Source organism: Dicentrarchus labrax, unplaced genomic scaffold (assembly GCF_905237075.1).
Source record: "Dicentrarchus labrax unplaced genomic scaffold, dlabrax2021, whole genome shotgun sequence".
In the NCBI taxonomy this organism is placed as follows: Eukaryota; Metazoa; Chordata; class Actinopteri; family Moronidae; genus Dicentrarchus; species Dicentrarchus labrax.
The window spans coordinates 30,941,838-30,962,636 of NW_026136721.1; the positions used below are offsets into that span (position 1 = coordinate 30,941,838).

The following is a 20,799-nucleotide window of genomic DNA, read 5'->3' on the forward strand; positions in this document are numbered from 1 at the left end:
ATTTCAGAGGAAAATATTGTTCTTGTAATACATTTGACAGCTGCAGTTAAATGTTGCTTTACAGGTTTAAATGTTTAAACCAAAAGATATAATCAGTTTATAAAATATAATACATTGTTGTGAATTACCCAGCAGTGTTGAAAGCTGTTACAAAGCTTAACTTCTACCAGCTACAATACTGAAATCCTGCATACATGAATGCATCAATGATGGAACAATATAACTCTGTTAAGTAGTACATACTTCTGTACACAGGAAAAAAAAGTTGACTGAGGTTTGCTCAACTGTCATTGGAGCACAGAGCAAAAAAGGGGACTTAAGAAGGTCAATTAGGATGGCAGCTGTGAGCCAGACCTTATCACCCAATGTCAGTGATAACTTCACTGGTGCTCTAGTCCTTGAATGGGAGCCAATCCCTGCAGTCAGGTACCAAAAGGTTATGGAGAGCCATCTTAGAAGAGTGGAGGATGCAGGTTTATTTCCAAGGTTTTGAAAGGAGATGTCTGACAATCAGATATGGGTGTTACGTTTACACTTTATTCCAAATATGTTAAAAATAAAAATAAAAAATACACATCAAGTCAGCTGAACAAAGGTTTTATTCACATTACTAAACAGTCATCAGATCACAGGTAACAGCACCTCTCTCACACGCACTCAGCCACACTCATGCATATGGGTTAATGCAATCGTTGGAAACCAGGTATCACGCAGACCCCTAAACATACATTATGTCAGTATACATATCAGTATATACACATACAGGGTCTACACATCTCCTCTGGAGCCACGTCAGCAGTAATCAGAGTAGTCCTCCTCCACATAGTTGGCTGGAAAGAACCCCACCTGGAGACACAGGAGCAGTGCAGGTAAGACAAGACGCCTAAAAATGACTAAATGTTTCTCCTTTTGTGGGCGTTTGTGTGCAAATTCCTCACCCGGCCGTACACCTCTCCTTTCCACCAACCACTGTGACCTTTCTTGGAGAGGATCTTGATGGTGTCTCCTTCCTGCAGCGACAGCTCTGAGCGGTCCCTGGCCGAGAAGTCATACCTGGCCCTCGCTACGCCGAAACTCCTCATGCTGCCTCCTGCCAGACGGGGCAACATTACAACACAGATATGTTTAAAAGAGTGGTTGGACATCTTGGGAAGTTACATTATTTGCTTTCTTGCTGAGCGCTTGATGAGAAGATCCACACCACTCTCATGATCATAATAAGGAGGACATGTACCTTACCTGGTGTGCTGTGTGGCGTGTTGTTAGGCAAGTTGCTTTCCTCAGGTTGTTTGTAAGGCGTACGCAGTGTGGTGTCCACATCCTTGAAGTACTCCTTCAAAGAGTTCTGCTGGTAAAACTGAATCATCTCCTAATGTAGGAAGAAGAAGAAGAAGAAGGAGGAGGAGGAGAAGAGAGCAACGTGAGATATATGTCACGTTTCCTCTGGTCAGCATTATCAGATTTGGATCGGATGATGTAAGACTTACGATTAATCCCTTGAATGCTTTCTTCTCATTGATGCGATAGAGGCCTTCAGCGGACGTGATCTTAATGTGTCGGATGTCCATGTTGAATCTGGAAGAGCAGAAAGAGACGGGAAAGTTTTCAGAAAATAATAACATCAAAGGGAAAGTTCCGTGTTTGGAGAACTTTAATAATTTGCTCACAAAGAGGTTGAATAGTGAACTAAGCATTGTTAAGTTTGATAGCTGAATTGAGTCGCTTCTGCTTTCGAAAAAGGAAAACAGACTTATCCACTTCTGCTTAATAATTAGATTAACGGCTGACAGTGTTTTGAATCATGTGGAGAAGGTTTAATTCCCTGCCTCTGAGAGGAAGTGATATCTGAGATTATAAACATCCAACAATTCATCTAAGCTTATTTAAACATCCAGTGTGTAACATTTAGGAGGATCTATTGTCAGAAATTGAACATAAAATTCATTGGTATGTTTTCATTAGTGTATAAACACAAAACAAGAAAGGTTATGTTGTTGTTTTTTACTTAAAAGGAGCCTTTTACACGTACAGATGCTAACCCCAGAGAGGACAAACCAAACTCTGGCTCTAGATAGGGGCCTTCACGTTTTTTCACGTAATTTCTCCTTCACGCTCCAAAGGGGAGGGTGAAGCAAGGGAGTTGCAATCTGCAACTACACTGCTAGATACCACCAAATCCTACACACTGCAGAGCTCCAGGATTGGACTAAACATTCTCTTTAGTTGCACCTGAAATTTAGCAGATCAGATTTTTATTTGCATGTCTATTAGTTCTGGGGTTGCATCACTTTCTGTGCCTCTCTCCTCTGCTCTCTGTCGTGAGCTGCAGGTCTGTTTGACTGAGGGTCGGGTGGGGGTACACATAAGTGTGGCTTCCTTCTGCTGCATGCATTCACACAAAATCCAGCAATGCAGCACCTTCTCGCAGGTTTTTGCAGAGTTGCGTGGTGGCGTGGCCTCGTTTATTTGTGCCTTAGAACAATGGTTCTCAACTTTTTAAATCGTGAAGCACCAGAATAATCTGGTTGGTGTTCACAACCCCCTCCCCCAACGTGTAACACATAAAAGCTGACAAATCGACACAGGAAGACCATTGCTTCCTTGCCCAAAGACAGAACAACTAATTTGTGTGTTGATTTTTTGAAATAATGGCACTTTAACAGTCCACAGTCAGCTTTCTGCTTTAGGCCTAAAAGCACAATAATAATAATAGAGATACATTCTCATATTACAGAGGTATTGTAAAGTATACAGCCTATAGTATATAGTATATAGTATATCATTTTTGAGTTCTTGTCCTCTGTAAGGTATGATTGCTGAGAGCTGCTTCCTGTCATGCCACGTTGCTTGCCACAGTATGTTATTTTATTTTTTCCTCCGCAAACATTTTGCAATTATGTTGCGCCCCCAGGTTGAGAACCTTTAGAACGTAACCGCTGTAAAACAATCAGGAAATAACATTTTATTTCTGTGATTCACAGCTTCGTTCTCGCCATCGGTGCCACCTCTCTTCATGTTTTCACTTTTCTGTCAATTGACTGATTAATAAATCATACTTGATTACATACAACCATTGTCTCAAAAGCATTACAATGACTATATTTCAACATGTAGCTATATGACCTGTTTCAATCTGAAATAAACTCATTGAAATGCTGTTCAAACAATATTATACTTTATATAACCAAGACATCTTAAACAATCTTCACTTTTTAACCTAATTTAGACATATTTTGACCTGTTAAAGGCCACATCAGTGTTTACTGGGAGGTCATCTTCAATCTGTAAACAGAAAACATTCCTCTTGATAAAGTTCTCCCAAAATTCAGCTGTGCTTTTGCTGATAAGTTTGTGAAGACTTACTTGATGCTGATAGCAAACTCTCCTCCATCTTTCTGCCGCACAAGGAAGGTTCCATCAGACCGGGACATTAACAGGTTTTTGGCAGCGGTTCTGTCCATGTTCCCTGCAAACCTTCAATCACAACGAGAATCGCAACCAATGTAACTTTTGAAAGAAGAAATAACACAATTTTCAACATTTCAAAGTATAAAAAGTTGAATCCACCAATGTCAATGTCTACTTTCCTCCCTGACTTTATGATTCTCTGTACTTGTGCCACTGTAACAGTTTTAGCATTTAACATTATCTCGGATCTGTCACGTGAGGCCAAAGTGGCTCTTAAAAGTTACAAAGTTTCGCTTTAAGGTTGCAGTAACACTTTACTTTAAGTGCCCCTTATTAGCATTTATAGGCAGTATACAAGGAATTAATAAATGGTTTATAACATACTACTATATTATGTAGCTGTAAGAACCTTGGGGTACAGTATTTGTCAACCGTTCTAACTTATATAAAGACATATTTTATGTTATTACAAGTGTATTTTACTATATTATCATTCATTATCTGTTTATACACCAGCCTCCACTTATGGTATAGGAGCTATAGTTGTTGTGGATGCATAAATACACACTTATAACATCTCTTACGCCAACATTATTTTGTGTTATAAGATACGATTATTGATCCCACACAGGGGAAATTCACTATATATAATCAACCATTTATGAAATTCTTATGTACTGCTTATACTAAACATGGGCAGAGAGGGTTAAAGTAAAGTGTAACTGTTTTATTTGCCATTCCAGTTAATATTTGAATATAATAAAGATCACATAGACGAATTCAGCAGCTGTTTTATGTGTATGAAGACATATTTTATATGATTACAACTGTGTTTTACTATATTGTCTTTGCATACAGGCTGGTGAAGCATTGCAAACAGGCCAAATTACAGTTGTTGAAAAACACATAACACTTATATCATCTTATAACTACACTGTAGTATGTTACATGTTTATATACTGATAATAAATGCTAAATAGGGGACGATGTTAACCACCAGGTGGAACCATTTTCGAGTATCATACATTGTTGCTTAACAGTGTTTTCACAAGCTGTTGTGCTCAGGAGCAGAGAAGAGAGACTATAAAATAGCAGCTTGATAAGGTTATTTTACACATGGAAAACAATGGTGTGAGGTGCTCGATCCCATGAGTGTCACAGTTTGTCCCAAACACAGCTTTAAAAACACCAGTAAATTACAGTTCTGTTTTTGTGGCTAGTATTTTCTGTATCAGCTCCGTTTCTCTGTCCCTGTTGCAGTGTATTGTAATACAGGAAGAACTAAAGCTATAACAGTGGTTTGGTGAGCAACTGATTTGACCTTGTTCCGATTGATACTCACCAGTGGAAGCCAGACAGATCGGGGGTCGCCCTCTGGGAAAGGGTACATAGAGGTTAGATGTAAAACTTAACAAAAGCGTGCGGTCATGGTGGTTACTTCAAATCTTGGTTTCAGTACAGCAAATAGTAGCCAACACAACAGAGCATGTCTGTCATTTCTTTTTAGGTTTCTATGGCATTTTCAGTTTCATGGAGGGTGTCTGTTGTTTTTCGGAGCTCATGTTGGCTTGTGCATCATACTCACAGAGAGGTAGGGCTGAACTTTTTGGCAGGGGAACCATCCCATTTGTCCAACAGTCAGGTTCCTTCCCTAAGTGACACACACAAATCACATGGTCAGACTGGGTGAACCAAGCAGTCATTGCAACATACTGCATAAATGAATCATCAGGTCAACATGGCAAACAAATTACTCATATGTGGAACTGATCTGGGGTAATTCACACCAAATGTGTATGCAGGGATTACTGAGGGAGTCTTGCAAAGCTTGAAATAAGTCTAAAAACAAGGTACAATGCGATAACTATTTTCTCATTGTATTTTTGTGTCAAGACTTGTAACTATTTATTTGAGAGTAACCTCACATTACTTATAAAAGTGTCTTTATTTGTGTTTAATTCATTTTGGTTCCTTTTAAAGGAAACCTGACTGAGAAATTAAACTTTTTTTTTGTTAAAGTTACCTTTATGTAGTAATACAGTTAAAGGCAGGAACTGTACTTGCAGGTTCAACATTCAAGTGTTCACTTTTGCTTTTTTTTGTGACGTGAACTTTGTGGATGTAATAATATTGGACAAAGCTCTACTGGCTAGTGAAGTTTTCCACAAGCACTTGAATGTACCAACAAGTAAACAAAAAGATCCCAATCTAAACAGCTTTATCATGCAACAAGTAGCAACTAGGAAAAAATTACTTATTGACCTTCAAACTATGGTATGCTTTGGGAAAATGATGAAAAACAAGGTATGGTTTCTTTCTGATGTCTCTCTTGTGGTTATGCTGTTTATGTGTTTATGTGAGGTTACGTGCAGACTGTGGCAATACATTTCCTGGAAAGGACAATGAGGTATCTATCTATTTATCCAAATGTCATCTGGTACGCCTTTTTCACAGCAGATGATTTGACTGTTCCTGGTTTGAAAAGCACAGGTGTTACTAATAACTGCTGAAACAGATAAATCCACAAACAAAATAGCTCCTGTTGAAAGGATTTTATTAGCTTGTGACGTTTTTCTGAGGAAGAAATTTATCTTTCTCAGCTCTGATAGATGGGTTTTTGATACAGCACCCATCCAAGAGGACTAACAATGACTCTGTTCTAATCAAAGGTCCCAGTAAGCTATAACAGCGTGGCCAGCGAGCCAGCATGCACAATACCAGGACCCGGCAACTGAAACAGCTAAATACAATTCAGCCATCAGGTTGGATTTATTTTCCAAATCCAAACCTTTTAAATGAATCACACAGTAGAGACATAAGTGCTGGTTGGGAATGAGGGAGGAAGCGGAGATAGAGTACGAGGTATGGGTAGGAAAATTACAAAAGAGGCTGAAGAAGACAAAAGCATCTCTACACCTACATATTAACCACAGGAAACAAGGTTTGAACACAAAACAGGTGTGACCCCACTCCACTTTCAGAATACAGAGTATTTATTCTTGGGTTTGGTTTTTAATGTTACCTCCCACCATGGCAGCTCAACATCAGCACGGGTCAGTTCGATGATGTCACCTTTGGAGAGTTGAAGTGGTTGGCCGAAGCCCACAGGGGGCGGCGGCAAGCCATAATACTCCTGAGAGACCTCCATCTTAGGAAACCCTGAGAGAGCGAGATGGAGAAAGAGGAGACGCTGAGATATGAGGAAGGAGGTCTGACAAGCAATATAAACACTTTAATTCCATCAAATGCTTCATGTATACTTGAATATTTCAAAATAAAAGATGTGCTCTTCAAACGTATTACATTATGAATTTCTTACCAATGCTGGAATGTCCGGAGGACCTCTGTGTTTTACTCTGAAGGAACAAAAGACAAAACAACTGAAATCGTACCTCAAGTTTGATCTGTTTTTACAACCTAATCAAAAAAGGTCATTCGAACTGACTTGTAGGGAAGGGCTTATTCATCATCTCTACTTGAATATTATAAAACATATCCACAATGTCAAAGATAAATGTAGTCTTACCTTCTTCATAGTACCAGCATGATCTGAAATTTGAAGAGGACAATCAATATAAGAAGTGATATTACGCTAATTAATGATAATAAGAAAATATATTTAAATATATACACACACACGTACACAGACCTGAGTTTCGTCCACAGGCAGGGACTCTGCCTAAACACTCTTTATGTGCAGCCATTTTACAGCGCGTGCAGCGATAGCCCTGGAAAAATATCCCCCTGCAGATGACAGATGGAGAGATTCAGCCTCAGCAGACAAGTTTCTTAAAAAAAATGGCGATAAGAGAGAAACAGATAATAGGACAAGGTACCTTAACAGCATCGAGCAGGCCTTGCAGCAGGTTGTTTCCTCAAAGCAGAACATCTGGAAGTCATGGTTGTTGGCTGTGGAGTTCTCTGGACACATATTCGACCTGCAACCGTGAAGTACAACTAGTTTGACCATGCAGAGGTAACAGGCATTCACAGAGCTGGTTTTCCCTGGCAGGTAGTTTGACCATTTATTTGGTATTGCTGAGACTGAAGAAACTAATAGTAGTAGCAACACAGTGAAGGTCAGATTGTAAATCACATAATCAACGTGGGATGTCTGTTATTTTTCTATACGACTGAGCAAACAACACAAAACCATAATGACAAATAGCTACAGCCACAGTTTTCAAGTCACTGTCTGTCATGTAAACCAAAAAAGTAAAGTTTCAGCAAACAATTAACTGAAAGATACTATAAAGTCTGGGTCTGGTGATCATTTTTTGTGAGTTTGCCACTATGAACACCTCATTACACGTGCTCATTTTATTCATTATTATTGTAGAAATATTGATTATAGATGCTTGAAATATTCCCAAGACTGTCCATATTTTAAGCCTGCAGGAATAGGCATCTCAAAAATAAATAGCTTGGCTCAGATGCTGTATCCACATTATGAGGCTTTAGAAAAGCAAATAATCAGTAAAGCTATTAAGTTACTGCTTGTAGCTGAAAGAAATTGCTACATCAAAGCAAACAGACCCTCTCCATATTAATCTTTGATGTATTCCTGGACTGTAATAGAACCTTAATTAGTATCATTGGTAACACCTGTGTTCACCCTAATATTGCATGTCAAAATGGCTGCTGTGAAAAGGGTCTATTGCATTAATCACACCTTGAAAATATTAAAATGGAAAGTAATTTGTACTGAAAGTAATTTATTAACCATGTACTTTTTTACTTTGACTTCTCAAATGGTAACTTACGGTTTACTTGAGTCATTTTTATAGGAGCACTTACTTATACTTGAGTATAGATGTTCAGTACTCTACCCACCACTGGTATAATATGTGCATATGTGTGTGTGATAACTTACATAGCCATCTCAAACTGTTCCAGCCATTTCTTCTTCAGTTCTCTGGTTTTGAAGAATAAATCGTACCCACACCGCCCATAGCCGTCCAGCAGAAGGAACAAATAGGACCACTGTTCACACACAAACACACTGTTAGCTTCATGGATGCCTAATAGAAGTACTGTGTGGTATAAGTTGGGGTATGGAGTAGTAGAAAGACCTTCTTATTGTCCTTTTCTCCGGTGGTTTCATCTCGTATCTGGTAGTGCTGTAGTTCAATGATGTCCTTTAGCTCAAAAGTCTCTCCACTCTTCTTCTTACACACAAACATGGCCTTATCGAAGAGGAATGCATACCTGAGGAACAGCCAAACATACACCGATACAACACGAGGTCAGATACGTGGCATTAACACGTGAAAAATAAACTGATACATAAACAACACAACACACACCTGTCCTGTTTAGACTTTTTATCCGGGCTGCAGATCTTCAACTCCCCGTCGATCTTGGGGCGACCAAAGAGAGCTAGCGACTGAGTCTAAAGGGCAGAGGAGAGTGAGGATGACCAGACAATAAGAAACAAAATGATATCCACAAGGAAAGATAAAAAGTTGAACATGTGATCTCACCATGTTTTCTATGGACAACTGGAAGGTGGTGATCTGTCTGATGATCTCATTGTCTCGTTTCACCTCGTTCACACACTGCGCCAAGTCCTGGAAACACATGTACAGACAAATGAATGATGTTTAAATATCATAAATGTAACTTAGTGATGGATATAAACACACATATATACTTACTCTCATGGCATCAAGAGCTGTGCGGAGGTTATCCTTCTCTGCAGCGTCAGTGGTGTGCTTCACAAGCTCCTGCAGGCACAGACACATTATAGACTAACTTTAAAGATTTACATGCAGCTACACACACTCTCAAATAAAACACACATATGAACAAACATACCTGTAACAGCAGGTGATATTTGAGGACACGCTGCATAGGGACCATGAGTAAGTCTCTCAGAGAAAAACGTCCACTATTTGCTCTGTTTGAACACTCCTGAGAGAAAGAGAGAACAAGAGAAGGAAGTGAAGATCTGCAGGAACCCACAGATGTGTTAAGAGGATGTTGTGTGGCAGACTCAGCTGTCCCGTCAGTTTCCCTTGTGGCCAAAAGCGGTACTGAAACCAAAAAGTATGCTTTGACCCAGAAAGCATTTCCCATGGTGTACACCACCATTATAAAAGTCTGTGAAACAGCTGGCAGGACACCTCAGCAAACAGTGTCAGTTATTACTCTTTGTACATTTCTAAACAATTATACCTGAGCTCAGTATGCATAATGGGGCCAAAGTAAAAGACACTAAAGCACACGTGTTGTTGGCCACACAATGCAGGACCAAACTCCGAAGAAAAACAACATTAACATAAAATATGTTAGGAAGGCAAATTACATTCAAATGCCACTTGTGGCACTTTATTATGGCACTTTATTATTATTATTATTATTATTATTATTATTATACTACTCATTTGGTACTGTACCATTTGAATGTTAACAAGACAAGTACAGCTGAAGTACTACTTAGGCACAGCTACAGCACTTTAAACTGCTCTGTTTCTACAGTCACCCAGAACGGACAAACCAATCACTGTAGATAGGGTTTTTACGTGCAATTACGCGTTTTACGTGCAATTCACCGCCACTGTAGTTTCCTTAGAGAGCTGCAATTTGCAACTACACCGCTGGATGCCTCAAAATACTACACACTGGACCTACACACTGGTGACGTTTCAAATGTTTTTTTGTAGTAGTGCCACAGCTGGCTACTGGGACCGTAGCAGAACTGACTCTGCCACAGTGGGTCCATCTATCTTAATAAAGCGGGCCAAACTACTCGGGGATGATCAGTGAGTCCACCTTTACTTCAGACTGAATTGGCAAAAATGTGAACCTCAAACTATCTACTGCTATCTACTTCATACAAAAAAAATATAAAATGAAAAAATAAAAAAACCCACATCTTTTGCTCATTATGTGCATGTTATGGTACATCTGTAAAAGATTACTGTTCAAGGCAAAATTCACACATCCCCTTTGCTCATGTTTTAGATATATGTGTTCTCCTCACCTCCAGTTTCATTTTGATGTCCTCCCTCATATTTGAAAGCTTGTCTAGGTGTTTTGTTGCTGTTTCCACTTGACTGCAGTATCGACCGTACAGTAAGAGCCTGGGGCAGAGGGAGAAGATTATAACATACATGTATTTGTAGTGTTACTACACTATATAACATAACCAGTTGTGTGTGTGTGTGTGTGTGTGTGTGTGTGTGTGTGTGTGTGTGTGTGTGTGTGTGTGTGTGTGTGTTGTGTACCTCTCCTTGTAGTTCAGAAAAACCTGGTACAGGGTCTTGGCTCCATGACTTAGGATGGAAGTTCGAACCTCCTCCAACAAATTACGGTGGGTGTGGGCTAAATCCTACACATAAGCAGAAAAAACATGTAAAAAATGCTAATACATGATGGTAAATCTGTATACTTAAACAGGTGTGTATATAATCTTTCCCATACCTCTATGTTGATGAAGATACTCTCAATGTCTTGAACACTGAGAAACCTTTCAAGGGGCTTCATAAAGTGCTGCACAGAAAACAAGGCACGGTTGTTACTCTCTCTTCAAATGTCCATATAAATGTTTTTTATGCTTGTATATGTGATTTATATGTGTGTAAATGAATGGATCTTCTTGAACAGCCTGAAAACGTGCGCACACCTGTAATATAGATTCCAGTGTATCAGAGTATTTCTCTTCCGTCTGTCTGATTTCCTGCAGGCAACACTCCCGTTTGTCTACCCCAGTCTTCTGCTGCTGCACCACAAACACACACACATAAAATGAAGCATGAAAAGACGAGACCAGAAGATATTTTCCAAAGTATATAATTTCCTTGGTCTTTTTTTATCTTGTGTTTTATACTGTATATGTTAACTATAAATTATACAATTTATAGCATAAAGACGTGTTTTGTTTGTTGTTTGTTTAGAAGAAATTTGTTCCATTTCATTTATCTTACACAGATCACAACAGAAATAGTAGTCCAATTGATGCATGAATATTTGGCAAAAATGATCAAATGAACAAGATACAATTCTACAGCAAGGCTTTTCAATTCCGGTGACATTTCCTGGTTTTTTCCCCCTCCTTGGGGCCCTGTTAATTTTTGACCCTGGCTCTCCTGAGGCCTCATTTACCACAGCTCTCACAGTGTCTCATAACCAGATTGTGCCTTTATGAATTATGTAGCTGGGTGACATTTACACATAATGCCTTTCCTGGACGGGGCTGCCATCTGAAGTTATCTGTTAATGTCACTCCTATCTGCATGGAGACACATCTCTGTATAACTCTCTGTGGTTTAGGTCAGTGGTTCCCAACCCGGGGGTCATAACACCCATGAGGTGTCACAGAATAAATCTGGATTGCAAGATGATTATCAGGATAGGTGAGCAGAGAGATACATTTCTGCTCCACAAAAATGTGCTTATTTTTCCAGAATTATTATAATTTTTTATATTGTTTGTCCTTTAATCTTTGCTTTTTTTTTTACTGAATTCTTTTTTGAAGTACTGAAATACAACAAAGAAACAAAGTTGCTCTTTGGTTTAACTGACAACCAGTGACAAGAAGTAAAAATGGATTCATTTTAAGGGGTCACAAGCCAAAACTGTTGGGAACCACTGATTTAGATAGATAGACAGAGACAGACCCTGAATTTTATACATTTCTGAACTGTACAGCTACCATGGTCAAAGACAGACCCTGCAAAGCCTCCAGGTTGCCAAAAGACATCCCAAACCTTCCTTCTTGTTTGAGATATTATGTTGTGTTGGCTCCACTTACAGTTTCAGGTGGTTCATCCGTTCTCATCAAGTCTTCATAGATCTCATCTCCTTCGTTCTCCTCGTCCTCCACAAAGTCGTATAAGTCGTCATCCTCATCCACTGTGTCGCTGATACACGTGAAACATACAAACAACACTTTTACCATCAAATTTGTCTTCATTAAGATCTCTAAATGGAACATCACTGTTTCAGGTCACAATAAGCTACAGAAAAACACTTAAATGTGTTGCTTAAGGATACTGGATCACTGTTATTATTCTGTCTTCTGAATCTGGCAGATAAACTACATGTGTATTTTTAGATAATAGTGTAGATCAATGATTAGTGAGAACAGTGTGGCTCAAGATTATTAACATTATTGAGAAAAAGGCTTACTCTATCTGATCAGACAGGCCGCTGTAGATCTCATCATCAGGAGTGCATCCTTCCAAAGGAAAAGGCCTGGAGGTAGGGAAAGTGTGTGAGAATGATGTATGTGTAGAGTCTGACACTAGAATAGTGTTTTCACATTCATCTGGAGAAAGGAGAAGTTTCTCTGAAAATCTACGGGGGGCTACGAGCATGATTTGTGACGTCACAAATAGTTTGGAAGTCAACCCTGGTCCAGTTTACAACTTAAACAAGTGTAATGAAGAAACTTGACGCTACCAGTGCACAAACACTGAAAATGGACTTTACAGTGAAGTAGGAGACAACTTCTGTCCAGCAGGAAACTTTGGAAATGAACATAATTTGCATATTCATATTATGGATTTTTAATGAGTTAGAAGGAGTAGATTTTCTTCTACATTTTGTATTTAATGTAGGGATTTTAATGTAGAAACTATATTTTTTTGTGGGGGAAAAAGGGGTAAAGTACAGTTGTAATATAGATAATAATAATGTAGAATACAGTATGTCTTCATAGGTGAACTGTTGACAAACAGTAAACATGTCCTTATATCTGTGCACAACTACATTTACGTCTGTAAACACTTGTATATAAATAGAGGGGTGTAAAGTAAAGTGTTAAAAAAAAGAAAAACTGCTCCAACAAGGAAGAACATTACTTACTGGAGTCCTCTTTGTGTTGCAATGGGTGAATGAGAGAGGATGGACAAAGTGTCTATGACCTGCCATACACACAAACACACACACAAGGAAGTATATAGTTAGTTTGTCCAGTACAGACAGAGACAGACTGCAAGAGAAACTGCAAGAACTGTTTCACACTTTAGACACTGACACTGAATAATTCTCCCTGTGACCTGGTTTCACTCTCCTTCTGGCACAGTTTGACTGTTCAACTGAGAACTGCAGTATCACGATGAGTGATCTCAGATAGCCAATTTCATGCCAGATGTGATCAGAAAGAAACTGAAGCATGTCACACAGCCGTCCAAATGAAACCGATTGTTCTTTCTGATTAGGCAACACCATGTGTCAGTGAGCTCTAATATATCTGGCTATCTCTGGACTTAGTGTTATATGTTTAAATGTGTTGTAACTACAAAATAACCAAGAAAAGTATGGATGTTTAGTTCCCTGGATTTGTTTTGTGCCATTCAAAAAACCTTTCCTATTTTTATACTTGAGGCACATTTAGCTGAATATACTTTTTTCGCTCTCCAAAATCACCTTTGACTTCTATTCTAGTTGAAACTTTCTCTTCAGTTGCAGTGAGAAACACATAAAAATTCAAAAGTTGCCTCCCAGAGTTCTGATTTTGAACTAAGGTCCTTTTCTTTCACAGAGACAAATAAAGGGTGAGCCTCTCATGACACTTCTGGGGATATAGAATATATATACTGTCCACATAAAGAGTACATATATCTCAGAACTGCAGAGCTTTATGTCTACTTTCTTACAAGACAGAAAAGGAGGAAAGACATAACAAGAAGTGAAAGTCTGTAGGAGAAGTTCGGAGAAAAAAACATTTTAATAGACTCATTAACAGCCCTACTGCCATCTAATAACCAGAGTATATTTCAACAATACTTAATTTATAATAAAAAGGAATAGTTTGACATTTTGGGAAATCAATTCATTAATTCCCTTGCTGAGAGTTAGATGAGGAGATTGATTCCACTCTCAGTGTTTGTCGGTGAAATATGAAGCTACAGCCGGCAGCCAGTTGGCTTAGCATGAAGACTGGTAACAGCCATCCCGGCTCTACTCAAAGGTGACAAAAGCCACCTACTAACACCTCTACTTCTACCTAATTAACATGTTTTAGTAACATGTTATATTCTGTTTGTTTAATCTGTAGGAAAAAAAATGGAAGTCTAAAAAATTACAGCTTGACGTTTTAGGAGAATGTATAGGACTACTTCCTGGCACATAACCCCATGCAAAACTGTGAGCTGTCGTTTTTTACACTGAGGTGTTTGTGTGAAATAAACAGACGAGACATAACAGGTGCTGGTAGGTGGGTTTTGTTAAATTAAGACAGAACGAGGCTAGCTGTTGCCCCATTTACAGTTTTTGTGTTATACTTAGTTAACCGGCTGCTCATTGTAGGTTCATATTTACTGTAAATGTGACCATGGTTTCAATCTTTTCATCTAACTGTCAACCAGAAAGTGAGTAAGCGTATTTCCAAAAATGTGGAACTATTGTTTTAATGCTTTTAAACACTAAACTATACAGATAGTCTTGAGATTAAGCTTTATATTTGTCTCATGGGAGCAGAAAGGAGGACACCACTGTTCCAGCTCCATTTTTTCTGAGGCCAGTACTATAAGATCAAACTTGCACTACTTTGCGCTACTTTTTTCAAAAAAAGGATCTGAATACTTCTTCCACCACTGTAAATCATGCTTTACATATTACACCACGCCCGTCTGTTTACTGTATTTTATTGTACCGGGGGATTGACTGGAAGCAGTAAAGTGAAACGAGAAGCTTAATGACTGTAACGCACTGTAAATTAAGTAAAAAAGAGCAAATACTATAAAAAGATCCCACAGTGAGGTTGAGGTCCAGCTCTTGCTAAATCTTTTCGCTCTTAAAAACCCTATTTCCTCTTATTTTGTTGCCAGATACCAAACAAACAAGTGCACAGTACAAATCTCACACAAAAGTGCTGTTGCTGCACTGCATCGAAAGTGAAAGAGAATTGTGAATTAATTCGTTCACTCAGCCGCTTCAATCAGAAAATCACCCAAGTACTTCCTGTTAGGGCTATGTGGGTGTTTGCAAGCTGCAGAGGGGACTCTATTCACGCTTCTTCTTCTACCATAATGACTCAAGTATAAGCGCACAATGTATTTCCCTCATGCACTTACTGTACTGTATTTGACAGATAGATAGATAGATAGATAGATAGATAGATAGATAGATAGATAGATAGATAGATAGATAGATAGATAGATAGATAGATAGATAGATAGATAGATATACAGATATACAGATAGATAGATAGTTGGGGAGGAGTGATACCTTTGCAAAGTCCCGAACATCAAACAGGTCAAAGGCCTCAAACAGTTCACTCTTTTTGAGATGAAACCTCTCCTGACAAACTCCCAGAAACTTGCGGATATTCTTCAGGCACAGGAACTAAAAATAAACACAAACATTGGTTTACATTTACTGAAATGATTAATTGCTTGGTTGATCAACAGAACATTTATCAACTGCAATTTTGATAATCTATTCATAGTTCATAGGCAAATCCCCAAAGTCAATCAACTGGAAACCCTGTCTGTGCCAAAATGTGTGCCATATCACACAGGATATGTGAAAACTTTGACTTTCTGGTGGTGCTAGTGGGAAAAGTCAGGTGATCACCAAAGTCTGTAGGATTCATCCTCTGGGGAAGATGAATATCTGTCTATAATTTCCTGATGGTCCATCAGATAGTTGTCCGACCAACTTACGCTGCCTTCCCTAAAGCTGGTAGCATGGCCTTAAAAAATACAAAAAACTAAAGGCAGGCAACAACATTAAAAGACAAAATAATGTGGAGAAGATGCACGTAACACACAATAACCAGGCACATATAGAGATCATATAATGAGACAACCAGAGTTTTAATAAAAAACAGGGGGTGGCAACGTTTTTGATATGAAGTTTATGAACATTTTAAAATGTTTTTGTTAATCAGTAAGCCATATCAACATTAGGATTAACACTGAGTATAATTATGACACCACATCAAGCTTTAATTTTCAAACTGATTTGTTCCATCCATACAGGCAACATTTACAGGACACAGTAAGTAGGGCTGCACAATTTATCGAAATATTACTGAAACAAATCACAGAGCTGAAATGTTTTGATAAAGGTAAAATATGCAACAAAATATCATTATAATGAAGTACTGTAGTGCTGCGGAGGTGCCCTGGCCTACACATATTGTTTGCCAGATTTAAGAATCACATATCTGTGTGGTAGAGACCCCAACAAATGTATCATAAACATTATTTTAGTGAAGGAAAACTGATCATTCACACTAATTGTGAATCATATCTGTTCTGCCCTAATGAGAAGGCCGCAAACCTTATGAAAATATCCACATCTGAGTTGAAGATGCATGACATTCTTCTGGTTAAGCTCCTGAGTGCTACCGTCGGCACGCAGGTTGCTAACGTCTGAAATAAGATATATAAGATGGTGTTCGTGTAATTAACATATTTTTTATCTTAAGTGTATGTAAATGCTGCTCGGTGACACGGACCACATGAACAAGAACATGAGCAGTGAACAAATAGTGAACCATAGAAATGTCACCAGAATTGTACAGCTAAAATATAACTGCACCAGTAACCACAGAGAGCACAGCGCACAGCGCGACTGACATGGTGGTCAGACATATGCCGTTTACATAACTTCCTGAACCAGCTGCTCTCTCTCGCTCTTTATGTGTGTCTGTCTGTTCAGCAGTGGGAAATGCGGAACTCTAATTTCAGAAAAGGGGAAATGTTGAGTTTTAACTGATACTGCTGCACACATCACATCACTCAGTCACACACATACATTCTTGCAGCAGCAAAAGCACAGAGAAGATCCTCAACTTGTTTAATGTTATCAGGTGTGTGTGTGTGTGTGTGAGTGCCTGTGTGTACACGTCAAAGTGGTCTCCGATGTTCTGTTAATCACCGGATGTTTCTTAACCACTCTTGACCTCATAGGATTTCCCAGAGTTTCACATGCACGTGTCAAAACACATTAACCCGTGCACACACAGTCACAGGTTTAGGACATCACGGTGAATCCTATCAGATGTAATTCAAGGACTGTCCTCGAAACGGTTAGGCCAATCACGTGACAGTCTCTTTCTTTGTCACACACTCTCGATCTCTGTCTTTCTCATGTCGTATATTGCTTTCTAGTTCTCTGTTTCTGGTCAGAAGCAGATTTTGATTTTGAAATTTGGTGAAGAGACAGTCCATGATCCAAGCAACGGGATGTTTGTGGATCTGGATCCAAGTGAACTCAAGAATTTTCAAAAAAGATCTCTTAAAGGAATTATTTAGACTGGGAACAGGGGGAAAGAGCTAGCCTAGCGTCTCTAAAGCTTACTAATTAACACATTATTTCTTGTTTATTAATCCGTACAAAAACCTTAATGTAAATATGACAGTTTGCTGTTTTACAGGAGTTATGTATCAGGCTATTTCTTGGCAGAGAGCAGTTGACAGGCAACCAGCACAGACTACAGACAGTTAATAGCCAAGAAATAGCTAGGAAAACAGTATAACGGATATCATGTTTGTAAATGAGTAAACTTTAGAGGTGGTGGTAGGCAGACTGATCGTTAACTTTCGACAGTGTCAGGTTAACTGCTTCCCCTTGTCCCCTGGCTTTACAGTATTCTAAGCTAAGTTAGCCTGCTGCTGGCACTCTTTGAGGGTGGCATTAATTGTCTCTTCTAGGTACAGATAAGGTATACAAATAAAATTTCTATATTGTCTCATTTTTGAATATTGTTGAGTCCTAAAGTTCAAAATGTGTCAAACAAGAAAATCTGCCTGTGTTGTGAGATCATTTTTCCAATACAAACCCAAAGATTTAAATTTTCTTGACTCAATTATTGATTTTAGTGCAGCAATCTGCCTTATTCTGTCTTCTTTCATGATAATGAAACTGATCCTACAAAATTCCCAAAACATGCTGATCTTTATTAAAATCATATAAACAAAATCTCATTGCACAAGCAGACTTTTAGGGTTCAATAATAGAGCGTTTTTGCAGCGTATTCCCTCTTTGAGTGCTTTCTAGTTCTTCCTCTTTGTCTGTTCCTCTTCATCATCATCCCCTCTACTCTCTATACTCGCCCCCCCCCTAATGTGTACAGATACAGATCACAGTATTTTCCTATCAGACAGCCACAGGGCTTCATCGCTGCCTCCTGGTAGCTATGGAAATGGCCTATGGAAATGGAGCAGGAAAAGGTTTGTGTGTGTGTGTGTGTGTGTGTGTTACCTGGGACATCTGTGGGCGCAGGTTGATCTCTCTCAGGTTGACGGCCTGAGGCAAGAGGTTGTTGAGCAACTGGCAGAGCAGCACGCCATCTCTCAGAGCCTGAGCCAGGTCACACACCTAGAACAGCACGCACAAAATTAGACTGAGGAACCAAGACAGGGTGTGTGTTCATGTGCATGTGTGAGTTTGTGTGGCACAGCTGATTTACCTGTGCGCCCTCCGATGTGACCCGGTGGTTATCAGGAAGAACTCTACATTCGATCAACCACACCGCACACTGCCGCCATAACTCCATCTTTTTTTTCTGAACAATAGATGGATAGATGGGATGTGAGACAAGATAGACCATATGCATTCTCACAGGCACAATATTCAGTAACCAGTGATCACTGTTCACTCCGTACAACGCCCAGTAGCAGTAAAGCAGTTTGTCATTTTTAAAGTTAACACTCTCATAACAATTAGACGTGTTAGCTTCACAAAAAGCCAGTTCTTAAAAAAAAAAAAATGTAAGAGCATTTGTGGAGTTCACACTGAATAGAAATGAAATGTATTCACTGAACTTCACACATACAAAAAAAACTTTTGCTCCTGCATCACACAAATAAAATAGCCCTAATAATATATATAATAGTGGTCGCACTTTGTCATAATTGAACTTCTCTTTCTCTAAGCAAAGTAGAACCTGGGTGTGGAAATTACTTCAGATTATTCAGTCAGTCTGAGACCAAATCACTAACAAATCAGTTGATCTACAGCGAACACTGAGCAGTCACTCTAACTCCGTACTTTCAAAGTAAAATATTAAAATGGCCTTCTTGAAACCCAAGAAAATAACAACAACAAAAAAAGCCACTGCTCCGCTAGAAAACTTTTACTTTTCTAACTGCATATCAATGTAGGATGAGTTTTACAATCATCTCTCACCTTCAGTTTCTCCTAGCAGTTCTGTGTCTTCTCTCTCGATGTTCACCTCCCTGTCTTCCTTTCATTATCAGACTTCAGTGCTCTCGTTCTGCCTTTCTTCCGTGGTGGGTGTTCTGCAGAGCTGCACTGTGTCGAAGGCTTTTAACTTCATCCCGCAACTTCCTTTTTCCTCTGACGCACCCTCTCACAGTCACACTCACAGATGCACACACTCAAAGCTGCTGCTGCTGCGGCTGCTGCTGCTGCTGCTATGAGTGGCACAAGATGATAAAACCAGAGTGTGATATTTATGTGAAATGGTTTTGTATTGTGTGTACAAGAGAACAGATAGAATAAGTATGAGACAGCATGTGTGTATATTACAGATCAAGTTTATCAAAAGAAATGCAAGGTCCACCGCAACATTATTTATACAGCTATCAAACAAACTTCTAATGTGGTAAAGTTACCTTATTTGAGGGAGCAGCATGTCTAGGGTTGTTGGGTTAATATGCAAAATTTAGAGGCATCAAGTTGTCTTCACAAAGATGTTTTATCCACTTTTATGTCTTTAAAATACTGTACTGAATCGCACAGTAAAAATAAAGATTAACTCATTGAATAATGGAGCCGCTGCTTGGACACTGACAGCACCCAGTGGTGATTTTACTGGTGTAAATGTTTGGATTCACAGCAGGATATCCTACACTCAAAACTCATTCACATCTCAAACAAAAACTCTCTGACTCTTTTAGTGCCACTGGAGCAACAAAAAGTGTCAACAAGTAGTATTATCATTTCAAGCCATCATTGCACTGATGTGCAACAGAGGAAGTACATTTACACATATACTGTATATCTCTACTACACTACAATTAAGAGGAAAAGATTGTACCTTTTAGTCCACTGCATTATACGAATGCTGCTAGTTACTTTGCATATTTTACATAAACACATCAACAACAGTATGTAACGTACTGAAAGATATTACCTTTACTGCCACAAATCACCTAAATTACAATGGCAATGCTGTGTTAAGGAGGAATAACCTCTTCTGTTAAATATTCAGAAATGAGCAAATGTCGGGAAGAATATTACAAGTGACCTACTGCCATATGCTATGAACCCACAAAAAAGTTCCCCTCTGCCTCCTGGTTGTGAGGCGAACCACTGAGGTTATTACATCACCACCACCTCCGCTTCAGCACACAGAAAAACAGAAAAATACAGATATTACTGGGCAGAATTAACAAAATCCCAGAACAAAATGGAAACATATGTAGCCCTGAACAGACAGTACACTGTAGAAACCCACTTGACCCC

At 39.0% G+C, this 20,799-nt stretch overlaps 1 protein-coding gene across 4 annotated transcripts; it reads right to left on the reverse strand.

Annotated features, from left to right (window-relative positions):
• Positions 1 to 515: 515 nt before the first annotated feature.
• On the reverse strand, positions 516 to 19,645 carry LOC127355558 (proto-oncogene vav). Of its 4 annotated transcripts, none has more exons than XM_051386584.1 (29): positions 19,498 to 19,645; positions 18,779 to 18,874; positions 18,571 to 18,687; positions 15,586 to 15,702; positions 13,219 to 13,277; positions 12,541 to 12,606; positions 12,164 to 12,272; positions 11,036 to 11,128; positions 10,834 to 10,902; positions 10,638 to 10,741; positions 10,394 to 10,493; positions 9,226 to 9,321; positions 9,066 to 9,134; positions 8,892 to 8,978; positions 8,715 to 8,800; positions 8,481 to 8,616; positions 8,282 to 8,391; positions 7,245 to 7,346; positions 7,052 to 7,152; positions 6,935 to 6,957; positions 6,728 to 6,764; positions 6,431 to 6,567; positions 4,994 to 5,059; positions 4,751 to 4,782; positions 3,364 to 3,474; positions 1,488 to 1,575; positions 1,240 to 1,369; positions 939 to 1,090; positions 516 to 846 (listed from the first exon to the last, which is right to left on the reverse strand). In XM_051386584.1, exons 2-29 carry the CDS (start codon positions 18,863 to 18,865, stop codon positions 793 to 795), a joined length of 2,538 nt encoding a protein of 845 aa, XP_051242544.1. In that variant the 5' UTR covers positions 18,866 to 18,874; positions 19,498 to 19,645; the 3' UTR covers positions 516 to 792. The 4 variants fall into 4 exon arrangements, with proteins under 4 accessions (XP_051242544.1, XP_051242545.1, XP_051242543.1 ...); XM_051386585.1 differs by having other exon boundaries at positions 7,058 to 7,152; positions 11,036 to 11,131; positions 19,498 to 19,644; XM_051386583.1 differs by having other exon boundaries at positions 11,036 to 11,131; positions 19,498 to 19,644.
• Between the last annotated feature and the right edge of the window lie 1,154 nt (positions 19,646 to 20,799).

What these genes read in the sequence shown, in the direction of transcription:
- LOC127355558 (XM_051386583.1), bottom strand. Translation starts at nt 18,865, where the DNA reads ATGGAGTTATGGCGGCAGTGTGCGGTGTGGTTGATCGAATGTAGAGTT. An exon ending in CGGATGAACCACCTGAAACT is followed by an intron (nt 11,132 to 12,163) that starts GTAAGTGGAGCC and finishes TTTGTGGTGCAG; the next exon opens with CAGCAGAAGACTGGGGTAGA. An exon ending in GTATCTTCATCAACATAGAG is followed by an intron (nt 10,742 to 10,833) that starts GTATGGGAAAGA and finishes GCTTATGTGTAG; the next exon opens with GATTTAGCCCACACCCACCG.